At 34.5% G+C, this 27,558-nt stretch overlaps 1 protein-coding gene and 1 long non-coding RNA gene across 6 annotated transcripts in view; one reads left to right on the forward strand and one right to left on the reverse strand.

Moving 5' to 3' along the window:
* Positions 1–27,558, reverse strand: part of LOC120359248 — a 135,971-nt gene that overhangs the window by 79,633 nt on the left and 28,780 nt on the right. The window lies entirely within an intron of this gene.
* Positions 215–27,346, forward strand: LOC105208222 (nidogen). Of its 5 annotated transcripts, XM_026135330.2 has the most exons (21): positions 215–527; positions 12,028–12,306; positions 12,971–13,176; positions 13,252–13,343; positions 13,850–13,996; positions 15,063–15,296; positions 15,653–16,178; positions 17,087–17,253; positions 17,586–17,714; positions 17,793–17,891; positions 18,313–18,486; positions 20,473–20,610; positions 21,755–21,880; positions 22,599–22,721; positions 23,058–23,407; positions 24,800–25,136; positions 25,459–25,687; positions 26,040–26,215; positions 26,351–26,459; positions 26,558–26,676; positions 26,925–27,346. In XM_026135330.2, exons 1-21 carry the CDS (start codon positions 303–305, stop codon positions 27,059–27,061), a joined length of 4,122 nt encoding a protein of 1,373 aa, XP_025991115.1. In that variant the 5' UTR covers positions 215–302; the 3' UTR covers positions 27,062–27,346. The 5 variants fall into 5 exon arrangements, with proteins under 5 accessions (XP_025991115.1, XP_025991116.1, XP_025991117.1 ...); XM_026135331.2 differs by lacking the exon at positions 22,599–22,721; XM_026135332.2 differs by lacking the exon at positions 20,473–20,610 and having other exon boundaries at positions 218–527.

Consider the following 27,558-nt stretch of genomic DNA (forward strand, 5'->3'; position numbering starts at 1 on the left):
CGGTACGGACGGTTCATAGAGAGTGAGAGAAATAGAGAGAGGAGGTGAAGAGTTACATTCGAGATACACTCGATTGCACATTAGCCTATTAGTAGTGGAATCGGGGGTAGGGATCGGTGCGGTGTCACGAAATTATCATCGAGCGCGGGAAGCGAGCGTGGCGTTTCATATACTCGGAACAACGGCGCGGTCGGCCACGCCGGTTGCGGAGCAGCGGCGGGCAAAGGCGATTAGGGGGCAGCAAGAAGAGACGCACGTCGTGGCCAAGTCGAACAGCAGTAGCGTTAAGGCAGTCTGAGAGAATGGCTCGCGGCGCAGCACGCTGGAGCGTTCTGCTGGGCTCGCTAGCCCTCGCGCTGGCCCTAATCGCGCCCTTCACCGCAGCCCTATCCAAAAGGGACCTATATCAATATGTGGGACCGGGTTCCAATGTCCTCGAAAACGATAGCAACAGAATGCTGATATCCGCGGAGGCTCCCCTCAAAACGCCCATTGTTTTCTTCGACAAAATCTACAATTCGATATTCGTGAGTACTGATAAAGAGTTTGGCTTAGAATATTGGACACTTGTTAACGTTAAGTTGGTTAAGACAATTATTCAAACGGCGGAGTATATTTTTTATTAAATACAAATTTATATTAAATTAATATTTGGATAAATTTTAATATCTTACGATGTGTGTGCGAGTGTGATGCACGTTGTAAAAAAAGTCTATGTTCCTTTTTATTCGCTAATGAGAACACTAATGAGAATTGTAGGGTTGTAATTACATCTTACACTGTGATAAATACATAATTAATTCTAATTTCTAATTACCTAATCTTAATTACCCTATTTTCTTAATCTTAACCAAGGCACACAAACAATTTAAAAATAACAGAATGCGTATATAAGCATAAAATAGAATTGCACATAATGTAGAATAATCTTCATCTCAAGAACAAATCAAATCATAAATTATAAAGAGAAAGTTTTCTCTCATCATTATTACATCATAATTATTACATGTGAACGTTCTTAATTTAAAAACTGCGTTGCAATATCATGATTTTTTTGTTAAAATTTATTTTTCTACTTTATCGATAAATTTTGAAATTTGGAAAAGGCTGAAAACTGAAGAAAGATCAAAAACAAAATATAGAGAAAATATTTATGAATAATTATAATTTAGATTAAAATTTACAATTTCCAGATAAATTTTGCTATTTATTTGTTTCATTATTTCCTATAGGTGCGTCGAAAGTTATTATTAGAGACGAATCACTATTTTCGCTTGTAAACTGATCGTCCGGTGAAAAACACCAACCAGAAAAAAAAATACGCAAACATACTTGATAACCCGTTGCAAATCTATCTTCGCGCAATATTTTTACAACAACTGAGATATTTTGATGTTGGTATGATGTAACGTGAAAATCCGAGCTTCATCTAAATAAGTACATTTCATTCTATTCTTGCCTTCTATTTTTTTCCTTCTTTGCCGTATCTATTTATGATTATTATTTCTTAAACATAAATTAAATGTAATTAAATAAACTAAATAAATATAATAAAAAATTTTATACAATATTATGTGTAACAATTTCTTTTAAATATTAAAAGTTATATAAGCATTTTAATTTATTCAAATTAAAATGTGTTTTAAACACGGATAAAGTGAACTAGATCGTTTAAGTATAATAACACAAAATAACTGAGGAAATGTCAAATTCGGTCAAGGCTGGATCTACGTTGCCTAATATTATTTTATATATGTATATTTTCAATTTTTACAAAACTGCGGACTTGAAACACAGGCCTAAATTGAAATGTTTGTTAAACATTAAAATTTATTGTTAAATTAAATATTAACTGGAAAGTAAGATTTTGTCACATAATCATATTACATTTTATATCCAATCATCTTTTCAATAGTAAGAAATGTGATAAAGTTGCGCCGAGGAGAAATCAATTTGCCCTAAATTAATTAAATTCGTTAACAAGAGCGATAACAGTGACATAACGCGTATATCTATTCACTCCATCTTCTCGCATAGCGACAAAAGGTTACAAAATTTTTTCAGACATACGGATTAGGAGCTTAATGCAGTCACCGCATGACAAACCTCAATTTATGGCCCGGTCTAGAAAAAGTCCCGAGACGACGAGACGAGCAGCTAGGCGGCGGCTGCGCGTAATTTCTCGGTTAATATCAATTTGTCGCGCGGGGTAGACAACGGCGAAGCCGTGCGCGCATTCGGTCATTCTCTCAATTCGGCTCGCGCGGCATAATCCGGCCAACATCTTCTGGCATGACACGAATTCATTGCGCTCGCGATGACGAACGAATGACTCTCTGGGCGGCACAATCGCGCTTAATTGCGGTGAACGCGCCGCGCCGCACTCGTCGCGTACAATTTACGAGGGTCCGTTAATTCGTATGAATGAACGAGCGAGAGCGGCGCGAGCCGGAAGACGATGCAACGCGCATCTAGAGTCCGAGGCGTGCGATAAGATTCCGGTAGTGTTTACGCGCTGAAAGTTCGACCGTAAGCGAAAGCGTACCTCGAGGAAGTGCACGTTTGTAAGAACACAAGAGCACTGCCGCAACCGTCTCTCTGCGGTTTTAATTACCTAGAAACGTTCGTGTTACGCATATATTCAAAAGACATGAGTATATATATATATTTTCTTCTTCATTGAAATAATTAATCTCTCCAAATTTTAAAAATTGGCCGCTCTCTTAAAGTTTCTTCTCGTGTTGCGCTTTAAGAGAATGTTGCCGATATATCATAAAACATACAAGAGATATCAATAAAACTGTATAAAGCTAAAAGCATTTCACAATCACATCTATATTTATAATGCGCGAAACGTTCACTTACGGACAAATATACACTGAGAACAAAGTTATGAACTCGACTAAATTTTTCAATTTAATTAAATTTCTTCGATCCAAAAACTTAAATTAAATATATAAATGCTTAAACCAAAGTTCAAGTTTTTTATATATTTAAGTCAAATACGTAAATACTTGGACTGAAAAAATGTAACAGAGTTGAAAAATTTAATCTTTTTTTTCTCAGTGTATATCGAAATAACTTTTAAGATATTTCCCTTGTTTCAAGTTACCTTTTCTATAACGTATTCCAAAAATCGTGGAGAGACAATATTCGCCGTTTCTGACCACTTTATTTAGCCATAAAATTAGTTTTGAACGTCAGTACACACTTGGCTCGACGCAAACACTGATACAATGATTAAATAAACGTAGAAACCAACGGCGATTACAAAAGTCAGCAGGACACCGCATGACTTCATTTTTCTGTGAATCGCCGCGTTACGAGGTGACGGCACGAATAAACGTTAATTATGTACATCTAGTCGTGTGTAGATTAATGGAAGGATTCATCTCTCCAAAATGATTTATTGCGAATCAAGGTGCATGAGCTCATACGTGGAAGTGTTTATGCGTTACGCCTCCGCAGGGGGCAAACACGTTTCATCAACATTTTCTCTTCTACTGAAACTCAAGCCTTCATTAATGGCATTTTCAATAAACTCAGATTAATTTACGTACTAACAAAAAATAAAAGAAATGTAAATATCATATAAATACTAAAAAATATAATAATTTAATATTGAAATCTAAGATATATTAAATGCATTTGTTATATATTTTTCAATTTATAACAAAGTTACCATTGAAAAAACTGCTTATTTATGCAGATTATATATTTAATACTACTTTACATTTTTAAACATGGAAACAGGAGTATAGATACTAAAATTCATTTTCAAATTCGTGTTGATTCGGTGACAGCCGCCGTTACCAAAATACGGAATTGGAACCATGATCCACCGTGATCCGTTCCATTCATCGAGGTTCGTCAATAATTCAAGCGCCCGGAATCATCGTGGTGTTATTGATGACGTGCGTACGTGTGCTTCGCTTAGAGATGCGCGTCGATTCAAATCACACGCGGAAACTCGGCCGGCCAGTCACAGCCGGACGAGCTTAAAGTATAATGACGAATAATTGTGAGAAACTAGGCGGATTAAGAGCCTAGAATGGGAGATTCGATTTTGCAAGTATTGGAATAATACGCATCGTAATCGTATATCCCCCTATGCAGCACGTGTGCACCGAGCGCGTAGCGTGGCATCGCATATAGTTACAGCCCTTCACCATTCGGGTGGCAAAGAATAAGTTGAAAATACGAAACCCTCCATGAATTAAAAGAGTTTACAACTTCTAGCCTTTATAAAAATAGAAGTTACAAATACACATACATACAAAAAAAAATCTTAACTAGAATTTTAATTTTATTTCTCATTTTACATATTACTTACGTTGTGATATAAATATATTTATTTTAAAAAGATTCACAATTTTTAGTTATTTAATACTAAAAGAAGTGTACGTTATAATGAGAGTTTATTCCATACATTCACCATCAAACGTACTTTAATTAAATTTTAAGATTTTTTTATAAAATTGGTTTATTTTATATTAAAAAGAATGAAAAGAATAAAATGTATATCTATTTAACACATTCACCATTAAATATATATTAGCCGACTTTCCGCTCATGTGTTCACGTTTTATAAAATAAATGTAATCAAATAAAATTGAATAATTTTATATTGAGAAGAACAATGAATTATTCAATTAAATGTATAGCATTGAATTACAAAAATATATAATATGCGTTTTTATTTGATTATCGCCGCTTCGATGAGTGGCAAGACGTAAAATTAAGATCGATAACCGCGTTGTAGAGGTGAATGTATAATATATAAAAGTTAAGGCTCCTGACTCCTCAGCCAAGAACTCCGCGTTGACGGTAGCGACATTCCGTCGGGGACAAAATTAGAAGTAATACACGTGAAACGTAACAGAATGACGATGAGATGTTGTCGTGCATGTCATTTTGTTATTATGTGTTTCATTGTGAAAATATGACTTGTCTCGTATTTAACAAATTCGTAAAAATGGACCGCGAGTAAAGTTTCTTTGAATTTTGTACATAAAAGTACATTTTTCACTCCTTTCAATAGCTATCCGTATGTTTTCCTGTCTGAATAGGCTTTACGTGCTTTTTATGACTATTTACTGACTGCTAGGCAAAAAAAGGATAGTCGTGACCAATATTTAGAAGTGTTTGAAAACCATCTGATTAGTCTATTTTATCTAAATTGGCTTTATTTACAAATGGCATCTTTGACAAAATTACGTGTAATTTCACGAAATTTCTCATTTTTGACGTCACGACTTCAATATAGCCGCGGCGAGTACTCAGGAACCTTAATATAGTTAATATCAGGTATTAATTAGAACAGAGCATATAAATTGTAATTATACGTTTATATTATTAATTTAAATAAATTTACGTGTACATTCATGTAGTACCTTTATAGAAATGTAGTACTGACAATGAGAGTAATAAATTGGCAAGTAATTTAAGTAATGTAATATATTACTTATTTTAAGTAATTTAAAAGTGCTATTGTTAGTACGTTTAATATTTAAAATAAGTAATATATAAATTGCTTAAATTACTTGTAAATTTAATACGGTTATTATTACATTTCTATAAGGATAGTGTTGATTGCAGAAATAGCATTAACGTCTTGGGAGATCGCGAATGTATAAATACTCACGATAATTTTGATAAAGTTATTCTTGGCAACTTTTAATCTTAGTTAAAAGCTGCATGAGGAAAATTCAAATCAATATATTTTCTGCATAAAAGAAGCCACACGTTTCGCTATAAAAAAAGTACGCTCCGTAGAAATAACGTTATTTGATTCTCCGTAAGAATATCAGGCTAAAAATATATCTTACGGCATCCTTTACCTTTGTGTACTAAGTTCGCAAAATTCAATGGAAAACTTTTGTATCTTTTCCTGTGTTCAATTAAGTATTCGCATCAAGATAGAGAGTAATGTGACAGGCAACTTATGGTGCTATGCAATTAGCCTTGGCGTTTTCCCACATTAGTTAGCGGGGGCCTAGTGGGAGGAATTGCGAAATTCCGCTCGCGATTCTTCCAGATCGGTTCAGTCGTTGCTCGGCTTCGTCATCGCCGGCGAAGTTCAATTAGACTCGACACGAAATTCTCAATTAATTTCATTACAGCTTCTTCCGTCTCTCCGAGTTTCCTTTTTCAACTTCCAGTTACGACATATCTCGTCGTAACCTTGAAATCATCCGCAGCCAAATTCGATGTATGCAATTTTGAAGAGAAAATTGCTATTTCTTTTTTTTTGCAAATGTATTTTAGTTTTTCTGCTCGCCTTCCTTAATTCACCGCGCTCGTTTCGCTAGACGGACAAACATCGTAGGCGTGCAATTTGTTAGAAATGTCGAAGAAAGCGAGCGTGCCATGTAAAACTAGCTAAGTGGAACTTAAGTATGCGGAGACGTTCGCATGCGAACACAAAGGCGGATGACAATAAATTAATAGACAGAAATTTTATATTTCCTGCATTACAAGGGAAATTACGTAAGAATTTAAATACTTGAAATTTTTAGTCTCAAATAAGTCAATTTAGTCTTAAATAATTAAAAAATAATGTAATATAATAGTCGACATTTTATTATACTATTCTGTGCAAAAATGCTAAACGCTTTTCTCATAAATTAAAGTAAAAAAGTCTCTTCAAAGGAATCACTTCTGTCCAGTTATTTCATATAATAAATCTGTTTTCATGTACTTTGCAATAAGGGTTCATACAGTTTAGCTGTAATAAAACAAGCTACAAACGCTTTCTTAAAATCATTGTCTATCTTAAAAAAGTAACAATTTTGCTTTGAACGGAAAATGAATAGTTTCACATTAATATTAGTTAAAATTATTCAAAATATAACATTTATAGTTGCTCGCAAAAGGTTTTACGCATTACCTGACTCAAAAATGACCCCATTTTAACAAGTATTTCCTCGGTAAATTCTCATATCATTATTATGCGGGCCCAGGTCAGTGACAAATCGCGGTTGACATAGATGTACATCGCGACGTATCCGCGAACGAAAGACACGACAGTCTACTTAAAGGACCTTCCTACACGACAATCATCTCCATTTCGTCGGTTATCGTCGACGATTCGCAGTCATCAAAATGATTGCGACCGATTGCGCGATTACGTTAGCGCGTGCGGCATGCGTTACCGAAACCGCCGTCTCTTCTGCCGTCATCTCATTGACTCGTGGTTGTAACCGCGCTATGACGATTGCATATACACCGACTTTATTACGGGCAATATCGAGATCTTGTGATTATCATACGAATTCGACGCAATCGTCTCTATATACCGCATGAAGCGCTAACGTATTATTGTATTGATGCACCATAAAATTTCGTTACGGACTATTAAGAGATAAATTAAAAAAAAATAAATTGCAGATAATAGAAATATTTTCTATCATTTTGTTACAGACATTATTTTATATTGTAATAAATTATTGTGACGCACTTTTGGCGAATAATATGTAAGACTGCGATCCCAAATTCCCAATTTTAACTTTTCATTAATAAGAAAATTAACAATAAATTTATTAACGATAGATTCTTTTTTTTTTATAAAATTGCAGAATCTATGAGAACACAATATTTATACACGAAGAAACGGTTTAATACCTAAACATTTATTTATAAAGAAATATGAAAATAATTTTGTTGGATCATGTATTTATAAAAAATGTTCAAGCATGATGAGCAATGCTGCGAAAAGTTTTGACATTCTTGCAGCCCAAATATTTTAAATAATTATTTTGATGGTCTAACAAAATTATATTCAGATCCAACTAAATTTTCAGATACTTCAGCAAAACCGAACATTCCGTGTATATTTTTATTTTGTTGTAAAGAAATGTAAATCCCAAATCACGTTATTTTATGGTTAGTAATAATATATAGGAGTTGAAGAATATCATTTTGTTTTTTTTAACAACTTATTTAATATTAAAACAATTCTTCTCAACGCCAGTTTATTAGCCATAGAGTTCTACCAATCACTCTATAGATAGAAGTTCATTAGTATTTAAAACGAATGTAATTTACATTTTACTGAAGAGGCAAAGAAGTATGTATAAGTAGGGTGCTCGTGTAATACTACCAACCAATGTCATAAAAGATACTTTTAATAAAAAAACCCACAAATTAATGATCCTTCGCAGATCTTACACATTAATAAATGCTATTAAACACGGCTTTCATGAACATTTTATGAAATATACTTTATTTAAAAAAAAAAATTTTTTTTAAAGAATTTTTTTGGTTTAAAAAATAATGATTAAAAATAATTTCTTTCCTGTTATTAAGCATAATTTCGTAATATAATGTCCACTATGAAGTTGTAAAGCCGCAAGAGCTGTCTTACACTCGCAATGCAAATAGCGATCATCTCACAATTTCTCTCACTACATAATGTAATTTTATACATCAAATTTACATTACGGCACACAATGAATTCAATTACATTATTTAAAAGCCACATTTAAGATTCTCCAGCTAGACTAAAGTTAAAAAATTAATATCTGACATACTTCTAAAAATTACTTAAAGAATATACACTTGTAAAAATCGCTACCTGCAAAACCGAAATTCAGCTCTTATGAAAACGCCGTGAATACTAATGATCATCTTACAATGTCTGAATAGAGCCTGTGAGGAAGTAATTTTAACAATTGCTTTTAGCATTTAATGCGAATTATACTAGATATCAAGGTATCTCATCACTCCACACGTATTTCATGACCTCCGTCTTTCTTCTATACATTAAATACTGTAAATGTATTTTATGTAAATATATTTAAATATAAATATACATTAATAAAAGTAAAAACAATTAAATTAATAATCATAAAAAAGATTATATACAGCAATTTCGATATTAAAAAGTGAAATATAATTGAAAAGTAAGTCGTTAAGTAAATTATTGTGTCATTAATTTTAAATTAACTTTTTATTACTTGAGCTGAAACTGATAGTGCGATAAATAAGTATGTACACAACGCAACCTAGAATCGACTACGAGATGATTTTCGACAGAACGGCAAACGATTGTCAAGTGATTTCTATCAAAAGTTGAGTACCACGTTAAATATTGAAATATTAGTCGATACAAGAGTCGATCTCAAATTATTTCCAATCCTGCGCATGACTTGCCGAGCATTAGAACGTTATCGACGATATCAGGAAGAGAGTTGGCAACTAACATGGTTTCCTCCTATTACTTCCAGGCGGTGCTATCTATTTTCACCGTTTCACCGCGATTACATGTGTGTACGTGTGTGTGTCATCGGCTCGGCTCTGACCTACGACCTCGGTGATAGCCTCGGTAATGATAGCGCGTCGAACTTTCCCACTAGCTGACTTACGCGAATGTCAAAATGTCCAAGCACATAAACGAGCTTCGGTGAGACTATCAATACTGGCTTGACATTCCCAAGCATCGATTATCGGACGCTTCGATGACCGATACTGATTTCTCGGCCCGTAAACTCTAGTACGTGTAACGGGACGAGTAATATTGATTGGATATTGAAAATTGGAGGATTTCTGCTTGTTTGAGCTAAATTGCAATTATACTGTCATCAGAGAAAACGAATCTCGATAATTACACAAAAAAAATTCAAGAAGTTCTTTGGCAAGTTTTATCACACAAACGGAAAAAAATATTTAATGTATTTAAATATATATAAAATATTAAATAATTTCAAAACTAATTAAAATAGCTCATTAAATCTGCGTATTTAAATCTAATTGATCCAACATTCTTCTGAAATATATTTTTCGCGATAAAAAAATTTAACATTTTGAACACAATAAGCTGTTTTCATAAAAAAATATTGCTCTATAAAAATAGTAAAGTATAATTAGAGAATCCAGTTCATATTTTGAATACAAAACAAGTGAAAATACCTTGCTATTCAACAAAATTATGAAATAAGTCTAATGCCAGAATAGTGTCATAGAGGTTATTACTTTGTCGCCCTAATTCGTGTCAATTCACTTGAACCGGGTCGCTCGTTAACGATGTGCGACTTGAGCGTTAAATTTGATGCGGCGCCCATAATATTAACCTCACGTGAAAACAATATAGGTCATCGGATGTTCCAGTTTGGACTTTGAGTGGCGCATAAGAATTAAAATTGATTAATAAGAACGTAGAAGCGATATACGAATTCAAATCCCGCCTAAGAAATAAGTATTTCATATATTTCATATTTATTAAAAAAGTAAACAACTTTTGCTTCTTTGATCATTATTTCAGAAAGTCCAAATATTTTTTTAAAACAAAACAAATTTTTCATTGTTCATAACTTTAAAGTTATCTTTTTTTCAATGTATGTTTATACATTGAAAAACAGTTAATTCTTTAAAAAGTCACGAAATGATATATAATTAAGATACGAGTCACATTTCATACAAGCCTTTATTAAAAATGATTGCATAATGTATCGAGATCGCTTCCTTAATTAGGTAATATAAAACTAAGAACGAATGTGAGAACCACACTAATCACTTCTTCCCGGTGCAATACTTTGAGATCGCATCGTTCTTTCAAGGAGTCTTAATTTTGTCTCTTTAATGCCAAGGAGAGCTTCTCTTTTTCTTATGGAGGAACAGCTGCGGCCCGAGGAGTGCATCGCGTCGAATGCATGTGTGAGCGTTTGGCGCATTTCATTTTAGTTAATTGACGAAACGAGTCAACGGCGCCGGCAAGATGACACGACCGTGTCGGCTTGCTCTCTTTCTCTTTGAAATGAATACTATACTAAAGAATAATAAGGAATAATACAGATGATAAGAAATTATACTAAAGGATAATTACAATTTTACTTCCCACTCTATTTTTCTTGAAAATTAAAAAATCGCAGTGTATAAAATAACGAATAGAAAAAAGTTTTAAACAATTTGAATAAATTATATTTAAGTTGTAATCTTCGAGATGCAATTACGTTCATTCACTGATACATTATATTAATAAGATCAAACGTAAATTTAAAGAAAAATATTTGTAAGTGTTTCAATATCTTCTAATCACAATTATATTCAGTAATGTAATTAAAGAGTAAAAAATTAATTTTAGCGTTACAATGTCCTCGGAAAATATAGTAATCGTCAAAATTTTTGACAGATTTACTCCAAGTTTTTTTTTTTAATAATTGCTAATATTTCGTAGTCATATTCCGCAATTTTCCGCTTTGTTCCTTTATAGGGTGTATTCTCGAAATTGTCGCAATTTCTTTGCAAGTTTACGCGAACGTGACACCGTTCGCGTAACTCCCCGAGCCGGCGTTATAACGAGCGCGCATCGTTGGGTGAATGACTCCTCGACGACAGGCGCTCGCTCATTAACGTGCATGCGTGTCTATTGAGACTCGCGGAGACTGGCAACGTGGGGCAGGTCCCCCCTCTCCGAACAACGTCATTGTCGGATTTCACTGGCAGCACGTGCCGACGATTTACCTGCTGACCCGCTGACGCCGGCCGACCTTCGCCGTACGCGCTTCACTGAACGAGATTTGATTTACTATCACGTTCCAATTCATACGTTTCTCAGCGTTAGAATTCACGCTGTGACATTAATGTAATCGCATCGATGCACTCTACCATCGAAATATATTCGCATTAAGAAATCAACTACAATCTTTGAGTGGTGTAAAAATTAATTTTTTCAAAACATTGTTGAAAAAATTCATGATAAAATCGAACAATCGTCATAATATCGATTAATTAATAAAAGTATCAAAACGCTGAAAATTAACAGTCTGTTTAAATTCAGATAGCGATAAATATTTTCTAAATTCTAATAAGCTTTAAATATTGACAAAATTTATAAATAAACGCTATTGATTTAATTCCTCATTTGAAGATTTTAAACAATTGCTAATAAAATAAGTCTGAGCATTTCGTCGCGCTTTTCGTATAGAATCTTTGAAAACTTTTTTTAAATAATTATGTAATAATTCCGAACATTTATCAAACGCAAAATAAAAAATATCAAAGCTGAAAAATCGATTTCCTGAATTGCAGGTAAATGGGAATGGCGTTCTCTCATTCGCTAGAGCCATGCAAAGGTTTTTCAACATCGCGTTTCCTCTTGATGATCCAGTCATCGCGCCTCTTTATACGCACGTCGATACGAGAGCTTCCGGAACGATTTATTGGGGCGAAACCGATTCCCCTGAAGTTCTCTCTAGAGCCGGAGGACTGATTCGAAGCACCTTCAAGAACGCCAATACCTTTGTACCCACGCACGTCTTTTTGGCCACATGGCTAGACGTTGGTTATTACAATGAGCGAAATGATAAGGTAAGTTACTTTTACGATTCTTAAGTATTATTTATTGTTTTTGATTTTCTTGTCAAAATAAATCTCCAGCTGATACAAGGTATTCTAAATTATACGCTCTTTTAAAACGATGGAAAGTAATTTTTATCAAAAATCTGAAAAATTTTGATAAATAGATCGGGTACGTTTTACGATGATATTCTCAACTTCCAATTGGGAATAGATTATCCAGGCTAAATGTTGAATTTTTTAAACGTAACATATACTTTTTATTATAGAGATTCGGATTATATTGTATGCAAGAAAATAAGAAACTTTTGTCTGAAACATTTTTTTCTGGAACTACCTTCATTAACTTTAAAATGCTCTTAAAAGTAAATGTGATGAAGAAATAAACTTAAATATAAAAAGTTAACAAAGATATATTTTTAGGAAAAAATGAGACAAGTTTATTTTTTTATGTGTAATACGAAGCTGTAATAAAAAGTACCATGTGCTCTTCATTTAAAAAAAAAGTATGTACGGCTGCATAAGGACATTTTGTATATTAGAAAAATTTTGTAAATGTTGACGATATCTTTTTTAACATTATATTTAAGCATCTTTCCAGTTTGGAAAGAAAATGGAAAGATAAACTTATATAAGCTTCGAGAACATAAATAACGTTCATCGAGTCGTCTTTCAGGTGAATACTTATCAAGTCGCTATATCATCCAACGGTACGCATTCCTTTGTTGAACTACTGTACCCAGAAAATGGTATACAGTGGATTCAGGGTGAATCGCATCCCAACGGTCTCCCAGATGCCAAGGCACAGGCAGGATTCATGAGCGAGGGCAAAATGTATACCCTGAGGGGCTCGGGCACGGACCAAATTCAGAATGTCGACAAGTGAGTAATGGGGAAAGCGAAGGCGCCGCTGTATTCATGTACGACGTATTCATGGGTCTTTGTAATTGTTTTCAGGTGGTCGAATGTAAATAGGCCTGGCCAGTGGCTGTTTCAAGTCGGTCCCATCGACGAAGGAGAAAATATCAATACACCAGATAATGTCGACGGTAATCAGTACATAATTAACAACTACATGATAATACAATAACAAATATAAAAAAATATACTCATTTAAAAGATTTAACGTGTTGATCGTCAGTAAAAATTTACAATCTCACTTAAGATAAAACTTTACTGCTTAAAAGTTTTGTTGTAAAATTGGAAGCTTTTATCCAACAAAGATGTTCTGTAACTATAAATTACAACCACGTTGTAAAATTACATAATCCGGGATCTCAAGATATGCAAAAATCTCTAATCTCGCATCCGTAAGTTTTTGTAAAATTATAGCAAACTTGTATTGTAAATTCAGATATATTGCAAAATCGCATCAAAACGTTACATTTTTATTGTAGTGGTATTGTAAATTCACAAACATTTCTAACAGTGTGTTCTCTTTGTACAAACACGCTGTATAAATTGTGGCAACAAGATTATAAAGTTGCAAAACCGAATATCATCCCAGATGTTATCTTGACGATGTTGATCGAATTAAGCAATATAACCCTGTTAGACACGATGACTATGCATCAAGCGGCCAGCTGCAGGTCCGGCGCCACTACTTGCCACAGCAAAGCGACTTGCATTGATTACGAGATCGGATTCTGCTGCAGTTGCAAGCAGGGCTATTTCGGCAACGGGAAATCCTGCCAGCCAAACGGTAAGCTATTTATCAACGATGTTTGTCGAAATCTCGCGCGCGCGTTGTGAGATAAGCTCGAGCTAATGGCATGCAAACCCCGGGCCTTTGAAGTGTTCTCGAAACGGGATAAAGAAAAGATCTTTCAGCATTCCCCCTTCTAAGCTCTCTATGACGCTTCACCTAACGCGGACAAAGGTACGCAGAAGTCGTCGTAGGGCAAATAGATGCAACGCAGTAAGTAGCTGCGTTTACTCACGCTCTCCGGTCTATTCATAGTTTACGAGACTGGTTCTTACGACTTCCACGGTAACATCATAAAGACGGTAATATCGTGAATACCATGAAATGAGCCGAGCGGCTCTTTGATGGCTGTGTCTTTGCCAGTGTCCCCTGCCAATCATTTTTTTCCATAAGAAAAAATGCGACGATTTCTTAAGAAATGCAAATTAAAATTATACTTCTTTCAATGTTATTTGATCGTTCGTTGAACTATAGTGTGAAAACATAATTAGCTTAGTGTGTAAAAAAAAGAATATTCGTATAGATATAAAAATAATTAAGAGACGTAGTAATTGTAAAATACAAAGTCTCTGACTCAGATGAATTAATTAAATCATTACAAACATAAAGCCTTTCTATGAGCTACCGCGGTGCATAAAAATAAACTCAATTATTATTAACGACAATATTCAAACGTTTCGATCCTCTATTGGATCGTCTTCAGTAAAACGTGCGTAAATTACATCCGTAAATAAAGTTTATTGCCTCCTCCTGCTTCAAATAAGCTCAAAATAATCAAGCAATTGAAAATTAATTATGTTCTTATAAAGATAGAGCGTCAATTATTAAAATACCAAAGTCAATAAATTTAAAACATAAAACTTACACACAAAAAACGGAAGGAGGACAATCTGAGTGGTGAGACAATGAGCCCATGTCGTTGTAATAATGTAGAAAGAACTAATACATCGAATAAAGAGCTCTCCCCTCAGAGTAGTAATTTTTTAAACAGAGAAAGTTCTAGCAATTACAACAAAGATTTGAAGATATTACGAAATTTTTTTCCAAAAGATTTAATTTTTAGACGTACCTCTCCGGGTTATCGGCCGAATATCTGGCACGCTAAACGGCATCGAATTCCCATCGAGAGATCTTCAATGCTACGTACAAACCAAAGATGGACGAACGTACACGGCCTTATCAAGAGTACCTGAAGAAATCGGTGCTAGTTTCCAACTTTTGAACAATTTAGGCGGCGTGATTGGTTGGCTATTCGCAAAACCAGTCAGCGATACTGAGAATGGATACGAGCTTACAGGCAAGAAACTTATGTTATATGTATTTACATATAGAAACCTCCGAAATAGACTTTGTCTGCTAAACATAGTATCTTGGTGCACTTCATTTGTCTGTTTATTTGTCAAATATCCTCTATTTTCTTAGATAAATTAATAATTAGCAAACAATTACATCATATGTGCTATGTGATATATGTTAATATTTAAAAATATAGATACGAAGATTATTTGTATTATGTTTTACTAATGCTAAATTGAAGAATAATGTATAGGGCGATTATTGATGACTTTGAAGGAATCAAAGTGCTATAAAGTTGCCGCAGGAAAGCAGGTTTACGATTACGCAGGTATTGATACGTGCGTGTTTCACGGGTAGGCGGCTTATTCAATCACACGGCGGAACTGAACTTCCCCGCGAGCGGCGACAAAGTGACAATACACAGTAATTATCTCGGATTGGACGTTTTTGGTCAACTGAAAATGGAAGCGAACATTACGGGTACATTGCCGCATTTGGAGCAAGATACCAGAGTAGAGTACGGCGATTACGACGAACTCTACACCCGCGCCCAGCCAGGACTAATCCGTTCTCAAAGCGAGCGCACCTGTAAACTTCGTAGCGGCGGAAACGAGCGGGAGCTTAACTTCAAGCTGGATCAGATGATCAATTATCAAGAGTGCCCGCACGCTACCTTCGATCCCGAGGACGACACGACCAGGCTAAAATACTTCAGAGGTGTCACTGCTTACGAGAGCACTGAGGGCATCATTCGATTCGCCGTCAACACCAAGACAACGCCGCTCGAGGAGGAGGACCCGTGTATTCAAGGACGACAGACTTGCGGTGCTCACAGCTCTTGCGTGGTCGACGGAGATAGCTTCAGATGTGTGTGTAACGCAGGGTAAGTATTCCTGCAGTTTGTTCTATGAGTTCTACAGAAGTGTTCTATAATAGTTTTTTTACGAAAATATGTTGTAACACCTTCAGGGTATTTACTGAAATTTTGTAAAAAAATTTCCTGAAAATTCTCGAATTTTTCAGAAAATTTATTAAAAAGTACAATTAGAAAATTATTTAATGCAACTTTGAAAAAAATTTTTTTATTACTCTTTCTTTTGCAGGAAATTAATTTTTTACCTTTGAAATCACGGACTTTCAAGGAATTTTTTGGCATTGCGGAAAAAATTTTTGAAATTTTACTTTTAAATCTAAATTTTGTCCTTTTTGGAAAAATTATTTCTTTATTTTTTTTCTTGATAATGCAAAATCAATTATTATACTTAATCGTACAATAACAAAGAAAAGCTATTTTAGTTTTGAATAGTAAATTTGAGAAAATACTAAAAAAAATAATATAAGTTAAATATGGCATATAATGTCCGTAATACTCGAATCTAGCTCATTGAAAATACAGAAATCAAAAAATAATTAAAAACATCATGTCAATTTAATAAAACGATGTACTTCGTCGTGTAAAAGATAATTTAAATATACATTGAATGTGAGTACACGATATTTTTTAATAATTGATTTTGTTTTATCAAGAAAAAATAATCAAAGAAATAATTTTTCCAAAAAGAGGTATAGAATTTAGATTTAAAAATAAAATTTCAAAAATTTTTTTCTCAATGCCAAAAAATTCCTTGAAAGTCCGTAATTTCAAAGGTAAAAAATAAATTCCCTGCAAATTCAAGATTTTTCCGATTTTCTTTTCGGTAAACATCCAGATTTTGATGTGAGTGTATCAAATGATGATTCTTTAATTGTATATATGTAATTAATAATATTTATTGCTCGGTATATGGGAAGGTATCAGTATCTATACGAGGAAGACGGCAGTGCGATTTGCGTGGACGTGAACGAATGCACAGCCGGTAATCACATGTGTTCCCCAGACGCTCAATGCATTAATCAGGAAGGCAGCCACATGTGCCAATGCAGATCTGGTTTTACGGGAGACGGTCGCGTCTGCGAACGTAAGCACATTTTTATTTATTTTAATAAATTAAATATTTTGCATCTCAATGAAAAGCTCACAGTTACCGTACTGCGATAACATCCCATAAGTCGATCAAGTTCTTACTGTTGATAGCGGAGAAAATAATCCTAACGTCTGATAATATTTTCGGTCAAGTATTACTTTAAAATTGTTAATTGTTAATTTTAAAGACATTTAATAACGTGTATATAAATAATAGGAAAAGATTTATTTATTAAATTTTCATTTGAATTAATTTTTATCTCAATTTCGTCAGCTTGCTGATCAATATTATTATATAAGTTTATATCGATATTATTTATAATGCAGGATTAGCGGCTTGCGAAGATACTCGATGCGGAAACTACGAACAATGTGCAATGATCGGAGGTGCGCCCACGTGCATCTGTATGCCTGGCTTCGAGGAAACAGATCAGGGATGTTATCCTTCTCAACATGGTAAAATATTTTCCATATAAGTAACAAATAATCAATCGTGTATTCTTACTGATAACAACGGCAACTGTATTCTTACAGTACCTTGTAACGAGGAGGATAACTGTTCCCCATATGGACTCTGCAGTTTCGATGGGAATAGAAAGAAACACGTGTGCGTTTGTATGCCTGGTTATGTCGGTGAGTGAAAAAGCTCAATAGAATTTGTTGCCTACCGTTGATATTCATAAAAAAAAAAAAAAAAAAAACAAACATAATATGTATATGTATAAATTTTAAAAATATAAATTTATAATTGCAAATAATTAATACGCAAATAAATAGTTTGTTTATCGCGAATTACTTGCTTTATCTACGTATAAGAAATGTATGCAAATCACAAAAAAAATTTTTTTTAAATCTTTTATACGCAATTCCAATCGTAAATTCTAATATTTTAGTCTGAGTTTTACAACAATTCGGAAATGGAATTAAATTGAATGGGCACGAAATACGACTCAACCGCTATTCGTCGCGAGGATTGTCGCTTCAAACGCATGCGACCATATTGCAATTTGCAAAGTGTTTTCTGTCTGTTATTCACATATGTGATTATTTACAGGCGATGGATACACGTGTTACTCTGAATCCGATGTCACCACAACAGACGAACCGCCGCAACCGCAATGCGTGGTTGGAGTGTGTTGGTGCCCGAGTGGTTGGGAATTCCGTAACCATGTCTGCATGAGGCAAGAGGGAGAACAATACGAACATACGACAGTAGATTATCGAGATTGTAAGTTGCACGAAAAATAATTCCGTGACTGTGCAATAGCTTTTTGCGCGATTTTCCGCGAAATGCGAAAATTTTAAACTCGGATAAAAATCAACGTAATTTTTTGCCGTTATTCGAATGTGCATCACAGCTATTGCGCATATGGCATGTACAAGAAGAATTATTTCTAAGCACCGGTAATTAATTTAATTGCATAGCAATAATTGATTGAGCATTAGTAAAATACTTTTCGTCGAGATGTATTTGTATCACTAAAAAAAAGCTGGAGATCCTCAGAAAAATTGAACATACTAGACATTAATTGCAGTAGACATTCAGATATAGAAGGAAAAACATGTCTACAAAACAATAAAAAAGTTAAATATACTCACAGAAAGAAAGATTAGTTGCTGCAGCAAAAATCTGTGTGTGATAAGTAAAATTTTAGTTGTGTAACATATGACCAGCTAAAACTTTAGCAGCATAACTAAATGTAATTCGATGTTGGCGTTATAGATAAGGGTCCCAAAAATTTAAATGCAGTATATACTTTATAATAAATGGCTGTGGGTAGCATGCGTTATAATTGAGAAACAAAAGTTTTGATGCTTCTGATAATAAATTGGGTGCTTTTCAGGTCCAAATATCAAGTTCCTAAATTAAGTAAAAATTTTACTTTTAAATAGAAATAAACAAAATTGTATTTTCCAAATTCATTTCATTTATTTTCGTCTTAGAATTCAAAGTCTTCAAAGAACCTTTTCATGGATTGGAATTTTTTGCTTTGCAACATCCTTTTGCTCAAGAGTGAAAAATCTTATAATGCTATGCCTTTTACTTCTATTCTCTACAATTTTTATAAAACTGCTCCATCTGTTAGCAGTACTGCCATTTGCTCGCAGAACAGCAATTTGTTTCGGCTAACTACTGTTAGCTAAAATAGTAGATTTTAGTTTATAATCGATGTGATCATAGCATACAAGTAAACATACTTTGCTAAAAAACGAAACAATAACACAAATTTTTTGTTACAGTAGTAAATATATTTTATAATATCTAGTAAATATATTTTAATACTAAATATATATAAATGACTCTCCTCATGTACAAAGGTAGCTGTAGTCTAATACATTTTATTTTGATCAAGGGTAATTTACTTATTTTACTTTGCAACTCTAATAGTAGCGTAATTAGCAAAGTAGTCTAATTTTATTTTAGTTCAGTGGTTTCTTATTTATTTTATTTTTGAGTTTCTTATAGTAGCATAATATTATACATATAGTATTTGAAGTTCTGTTATTTCTTCTGTTTCATTTTATTTTAATTTTTATTTGTTTCACTTTCGCCTTATTCTCGCTTTTATCACTCTTGTCTATTGGTAGGCCTTATAGCAGCAGCGTTGCTGACGCCTAGCTAAATTGTGTAATTCTTTATGCTGTTTAATACTGTTGTTTATCTCAATGCATCTTAAGGTATGCTGTTTTATACAATAAATTAAATTAAATTTTAACAAACCGTAATTAGCTGCAGCAATAAAAATTTTTTTTCTGTGCTAATTAAATTTCACGTAATAAATTATGAAATACATAATACAGTTATAATTACATACGTTTATTAAATGAGAAATTATAAACAGCTGGAGCAAAAAAAAAACAGCAACAAATGAGCAACAGAATAGCATCAAATACCTAATTCTGTAAAAATAATTATGTCAGCTTAAACATTTACAGTCTGACGTGCTTGTATTCGTATATTGTAGTTTACGAGCACTGCCAGAGCATCAAATCTGTGTGCATTTTTTTCCGAGGATCGTTTCGCTAGAAAACAGAAAGTTGAGATTAAAACAATTTGCAAATGAAGCCCGTACGGCAGATAACTGCATGCAAATGAATTAACACGAATAACTTAAAGCCCCACGATGCGAAGATCAATATTTAATAACGTGAGAAATTACGATCGTTAATAGTATACGACGAACATCGTTCGTCGATGCATCATGCGTTTTAGTATCGGCACATCCGCTCCCGGGATGCTTCGACGACGTCTGCATATGTCCCTTGGGATACGATTACGACCATTTGGAACGAATTTGCGTTCCGCTGCCAGGATACCGACACGACACGAAGGGTCCATCAGGATCTAACCGTACGACACGCTCACTGCTTGGCTTTAAATTATTTATGTTCATTAATGAACATCAAGTCGCTTTGCATACCATTCTACTTAACGAGCTTATGACATCAGCGCGAGATTTTATGCTTCTATTTTTCTTGCAATTGTTTTAATTTCATCTACGCTCGGTACCCTGTCTCTTACCTAACTGCATAATTAATATAAGCGCTTGCGGGCTCGCACATTTAAGCACGCGGGAACTTAAAATAACGTTTTTATAGCAATACCGACACTGCTGACGGTACGACAGAATCGTCGACTAACAGCATTCGTTTATCATAGCTCGATATAAAGAATTTTGCATAAACGAAACTTATATATCTCAGTTCTTTTTTTTCGCCACGCAATGCGAGCGAGAAAGAAGTTCCTTCTGTAAATAAGTGTACTCGAAGTTTCGCCATCTTCCAAGTCCTTAAACTCACTTTCAGAAACTTGTGATGCGCAACCTTTTAGTGAATAGCGAGATGGAAGATTACCTCGGGAAATTGAGAAATGTGTCTATAATGCATGTAATACTCCTGGGAGGCGGTACTGCAAAATCATCTTCGCAAACGTGATTGAAATATTTTAATTTCATTAAACGGCTAATATTTATGATGTAAATAATGCAGAAATATTCCGTTTTACGGCACTCCTCATGTATGAATGAATAATTCGATTTCACGGCGGATGCTTATCTCGCTCGGAAGATGTTTTCGATGTTTTCACTCAAGACGCGATGCTTCAAAAGCTGTACCTCAAAATAGATATCGATGTCTTGATAGAGTGATAAACTAATGCATCAACTTTCACATTATCTGAACAATATTTTCTCTCGAAACTTTCATTTCATGCTGTGCTCGCGATATCGATATTCTCCTCACAAAACGGAATAAATACGATTTTTTAGAATCTGATAAGTTACGTTTATTAATATTTAAAGGTTTCAGGGTATCTTGTACATAATTAACAGAAAAGTTGTTCAACAACTAGTTCGTAATATGTGCATTCATTGAACATCAGTACGCGCGCTTATAAAAATCGCTGTTCCACTCTTTCGGTCTCGCTATCTGGACAGCCAGCTCTCATCATCGCTTGCCGTGCAATGTATCATAATCGTGCACATGCTTGTGTCTAGTATCTTGCAACGTGGTGAACAGGTGTCATCCCTACGCCCAGTGCATCTACGTGACGAGTACCGGCGATTACGAGTGCCGCTGCAATCCGGGATACGAGGGCGATGGTATGGAATGCACCAAAACAGGTACGTGCCAAATGCATCTTGTATCTACACTTAGTAAGACACTTAGCGTTTAATAAGGATATATTGGAGGGCGTATTAAATATTCCGTAATAACGTGTCGTTTTAAAATTATTACTGCAAATACAAAAATGGAATTTTTTACGCGAGTAATAAAACAAGATTTGTTTAATCATACACGCTTGTTGTAGAACACCGTTTGAACATTTGCAGCATTTTGAAAACATTCAACACTTTTCGAACGTCAGTCAATCGTGAACGTCTCATAAACAATTTCACGTTTAAATTTCCATCTTATAAACACTTCAATAAATGTTTTAAACATCTTCCCGACACGTACGTAAACATCTTATAAACATTCTATTTTCGCCAGGGACTTCAATGTACGAACTGTCGGAAGAACACTAAACTTTATTTCTCAAAGTAGTTGTTGATACATTGGTTAATATTTGAAGGTTCCACGACCTCTCGTACACAATTACTCCAAAAATTTATAACGCGTTCATTTATTAAACATCAAACAGAATACGCTCGCAAAATTCCGCGAGATTGTTTCACTACCGAGACAGCCGGCTATTGCCGCTTGCTATATCATAGTCACGCTTTCGAATATGGTCTTGTGTTTATCAATTCCATTTTCTTAAGAAACAAGTCTAAGTCGTGAGAGCAGTGCGAAGGTATGTTAATAATAATGCAACGGCACGACTTCTTCTTCATGCAGAGGTATCCTGTTTGCAAGTGGATATCTGCGATCTCAACGCGTCCTGTCAGTACGAGGAGCCGACCGCAAGATGCGTGTGCAATCCAGGATACGTGGGCGACGGAACAACATGCAGTCGTATCGGTGCTTTCACTATTCATATTTTTTTTTTCTATTTTTCTTTCGCTCATTCCGCACGTTGCACGAGGCACTTCGGAATGTCAACGCGATTTCTTTCTCTCAATCGACAATCCTCCCCCCCCCCTCCCTCATTGTGCATACATATTACCTCCTTGCATTCCGCATTATCATGTAAATTGAGAAATTGTCAATCATGATCAAAACTCAAAGTTCAGCTAATAACTATTTCAAATGAGAATTTGCTTTTGTATATATCGCGATGTATATAAATCCGCGAATGAATCGAATCGATGCGAAACGCGAAAACTGACATCCCCCGTTGGCTTCCTTGCGTTTTAGACGAGTGCAACGACAATTCCGAATGCGAGAACAACGAACAATGCACCTATCATCCCATGAGCTCGCGCTACGAGTGCACCTGCAAACCTGGATTCAGCATGGATGTGGACGATCGATGCGTGCCGTCCGATTGCTCGACGAATCTTTCTCAGTGTCACGTGAACGCGCAATGCGTGCCGTCCGGCGACGGTGCTGGCTACAAATGTGTCTGCATAAACGGCTATCACGGCGACGGTATGCGCCAGTGTGTGGAGGACCATATCGGCTGTAACGTTTTGAATAACTGCGGCCGAAACGCAATTTGTGGATACAATCAGACCTCCGCGAATTTCGCGTGCGTCTGCCAACCGGTGCGTACAGACGACTATCATATCGTAACGTAATCGAATTTGTCGCTACGTGCATAATGTAAAAATTCGTACATATTACATTATGCCGTATGTAAGTATCATTGCACTTTTAGTGTAAAAAGAGATATAAGCGAGTTACGTATACAAATTTAAAAAATCTCCATTTTGGAAGTTGTTAAATTTTTAATATTTGTTGTAAACAAATGTAAATTTTTTTGAATACTGTGTTTTAGCAAGCACAAGTTTCAAACGTGTTTAAAATAAATTTTAAAAAGATGTTCTTTTTTAAAGAAAAGACATGAACCTCAGAAAAATAATATTAATAAAGAAAATTACTTATAAAGATGTAAAATATTTATGAAATATAAGTCTTATAATAATATTCTAAACATATATAAAAACACAAAAATTATATCTTTGATTCTATTATTTAGATTTTAATATCATTTGCATATTGTCAGGAAATTTTTGTTCAAATATGATTTTTTTGGTAATTAAATAATGATATTGTATCAGAATAACATATTTATTTATATTAAATTTATTTTTATTAAAAATTAAATTCTCAAAAATTACAGTTGCAAAACTGTTTTTCTATTAAATTCAGTCATGATTACATAAAGCGTTTCTTTATATGTATATTTTTGAAATTTTTACACGGCACTAAAACTACATTTAAAAATAATTATTAGTTATTACATTTTTACATCAAAACGAAACATCTAATATAAGATTGACATAACGGTATAAACAAACTTTCATATTGTTATTGTGCCGGAAAAACATTTTTACCATACTTATCTAAAAATTCTGCTGAATACAGATTTAAAAATAATTTTATTAAACGGTCAAAATAATTAATTAGAACGCTCAAGTTAATTGCTAAAATTTCAAAATTTTTTTGCAGCATTGCTCATCATGTTTAAACGCCCATCATGATTTTTTAATGTTTAGAAAAATGATTTTTAGATCTGTAGCTAACTAAATTTTTAAACATTTTAGCAAAATTGTTCTTTCAGTGTACATATATATGTTTAAAATGTTAAAAATGTTTTAAGTATAATTTGAAGATGTCATAAACTAATCTCACAGAACGTAATTAGCATTTCAAGACTGTTAAGAACGGTCTATGAATATCGGCCAATGTTTGTTCTTTAAAAAAGACATGATTTTTTTCCAAGTCTGTTATCAAGAATACGATAGTCACAATTGTTCATCTGAGGGCAAACATTTTTAATCTCAAAAGTTTTTATATAATTAAAAACCGATAAAAATATAAAATGTTATTAAAAACGTAATACTTGTTTTTGACGATATAACGTGCAACGATAACTTTTTCTCTCAGACCATAATTTGCAAAATAAAATATAATCGCAATCTGACCGCTTTTAGGGTTATTACGGTAACGGTTTCACGTGTCGGCCGCAATCCTCATGCAGACACGACCCTAATCTCTGCTCTTCCGAGGCAACATGCGTGTCGACCGGAGAAAATCAATTCGCTTGCGTTTGCAACGAGGGTTACGTCGGCGACGGCATAAATTGTAAGCGCCGGCCGAGGCACGACTCCAACTTTTTACTGGTGAACCAAGGAATGGCCACGCATCGGATACCGTTCGTGCCCACACAACAGAATCCAGGAAATCCGATCTACATAGCTTACACGCAAATGGCGATAGCTTTAGATATCGATTGCCTTGGTGGTAAAGCTTATACCAGCGATATTACTGGTAATTTTATACTAAAATAAAATTTGCTACAAATTTATTAATATACCATGTGTTTTTGACTTTTAAAAATTAATTTCGACTTTTATTAACAAAAACTTGTATAAAACAGAATTAAATTTTATCAAATAATATATTAAAATTATTGAATTAAGATATGTACAATTCTAGAACGTACATATTCTCTAACAAATAAAATTACAATTTATTATTAAATTGTAATTTATTATAATATATTCCTTAATTGTTAATGTATTGAGGAAGTAATTGTGGACTGAGAACAGGAGAACACCTTTGTAACATAAAATCGCAATCCATCTCACAGGCAACAGGATAGTTGAACTATCTTATAACGGATCGATGGCAGAGACATTTATTCCGAAAGTTAGCAGTCCCGAGGGGTTGTCGGTCGATTGGGTTTCGAGGAACATCTTCTGGACCGACTCAGGCAAGACGACCGTCGAAGTTGCCAGTCTAGTGACAAAGAAACGCAAAGTCCTCATTTCAGATGGACTGGTCAATCCGAGGGGAATAGCTGTTCATCCATATCGAGGGTAAGAATGGATAAGGGCGTAGGAAATCTATTTGCAAAACTTCTCAAGACCATGTATTTTAAGATCTTCTCCGATCTTCGTAACTAATTCGTACTATTTGTGCATTAAAATGAATGCAGTTTTTTCCGAAATGCGAATTATTTTATACTGCATATTTATAGAAAAAAAAATTCCATTTATTTTCATACATACATTTTTGTATGGATTCATGAGTTACTTAAAAAAAAATGCCAATACATAATTCCAATCTCTCTTTTATATTATTTGACTAAAATAGCATTAATTATAAAATATCATTAAAGTGGCCTTTCGTTAGAATCTTTAAATTTTGCAATAAATATTATTGTTTAAGAAAAATATTTTGGTCTGACTGGAATCGAGCCTCTCCCAAACTGGAGTGGGCTAACGAAGATGGAACAGACCGAGCAATCTTCCTTCAGGGTGATTACGTTAAGCTCCCAAATTCATTAACTATCGATTGGGCGACGGATGAGCTGTGCTGGGCCGACGCCGGAACCTTCACGATAAGTAAATATAGATTTTAATCACGTGAGCGCGTTGAAATAGCATCCATTAATCTTAGCAGTAAAATGTCCAACGGCATGATAGGTTACATTACCGTGGAGCTCGCTGCTCTAACAACAAATAATCTCTTGTTCTTAGGCTGCATTGAAATCGACAGCAAGAGAGTCACCATCGTCGCAAACGAACTTACTTATCCGTTTGGCTTGGCAATTTCGCAAAATCATTACTACTGGACCGACTGGAAGACGTAAGAGAATTAAATATAATATTCACCCGCGCGTACGGACGATCCAAAAAAATGTTGTAAAACGGAACAGTTTTTATATTATGGTCCTCGCGTTACAGACACAAGATCGAAGTCAGCCTGAAGACTAATGGCGAAAGACGCACACCACTGTCAATCCCGGCAGGTGGAAGCGGAAAACTATACGGTATCGTGGTCGTTCCCGAGTCATGCCCCAGAGGTAAATTTTTCATCCCCACAGAGCTATTTTTCAAAATTGTAAATTTCTAGGCAATATATAATTTCAAAGTTTACTGACTTAGTCAAATTTTGCTGAAATTTGAATTAATGGGAACCAAACACTTTCTTAGTTTCTCTACTAAATTCACTAAAGAGAGAAAGAGAGAGAGAAAGAGAAAGAGAGAGAGAGAGACGAGAATTTAATATCGTCAGAAAGAAATTCCATAATTCACGATCGCTTGTTTGCAGTGACAAATGTGTGCCAGTACGATAACGGAAGGTGCAACAAGAATCAGCTTTGTCTACCGGACGGCCAAGGCGGCAGGACGTGTGCGTGCGCGGATGATGCGCAAGGACCCTGTACTGACTCCCGTTATTTGTCTTAGAACCGTCTTCGATCTTGTGAGGAAAAATAAAACAACGCAAAGCCTCGTCTCGCGTTTGACATTACGGTAGCTGATAAGAAAAGTCTCGCGCTGACACTCGCATCGAGCTAAAAATCGCAATAACCATTAGACCAAATGTAAATTATAACATTATTCGTAATATTAATTAGCTGTCATCGTGTTATTCTCAAATAACATCTACTTTTGTATCTATCAATCGCGACAACGCGATGCAAGCTGTACTGCGACCCGATCTTATTTAATAAAAACGAAGGAAACAGCGAGCGAAGCTTTGCACTGAAATATTCACACAATCGGCCATTTCCATCCATCTCCATCTTCCCTCGTCTAAATCTTGATCAAGATTTTTTATGCGCCTGATTAGTTTTATAATTAACTACGTAAAAAGGAAATGAAAATCAAATCATGACCTAATATAAAATTGCCCTACAAATTATCACGATTGGAACGCAGTGAGAAGTAAAATCCAATTAACT

The sequence above is a fragment of the Solenopsis invicta genome, chromosome 12, assembly GCF_016802725.1.
Source record: "Solenopsis invicta isolate M01_SB chromosome 12, UNIL_Sinv_3.0, whole genome shotgun sequence".
Lineage (NCBI taxonomy): Eukaryota > Metazoa > Arthropoda > Insecta > Hymenoptera > Formicidae > Solenopsis > Solenopsis invicta.

Bases quoted from the DNA above. Each gene is read 5' to 3' on its own strand.
- LOC105208222 (XM_026135330.2), top strand. From the start codon at position 303: ATGGCTCGCGGCGCAGCACGCTGGAGCGTTCTGCTGGGCTCGCTAGCC. The intron at 22,722-23,057 runs GTGCTTTCACTA...CTTGCGTTTTAG, and splicing joins AACAACATGCAGTCGTATCG to ACGAGTGCAACGACAATTCC. The intron at 23,408-24,799 runs GTGCGTACAGAC...GACCGCTTTTAG, and splicing joins TCGCGTGCGTCTGCCAACCG to GGTTATTACGGTAACGGTTT.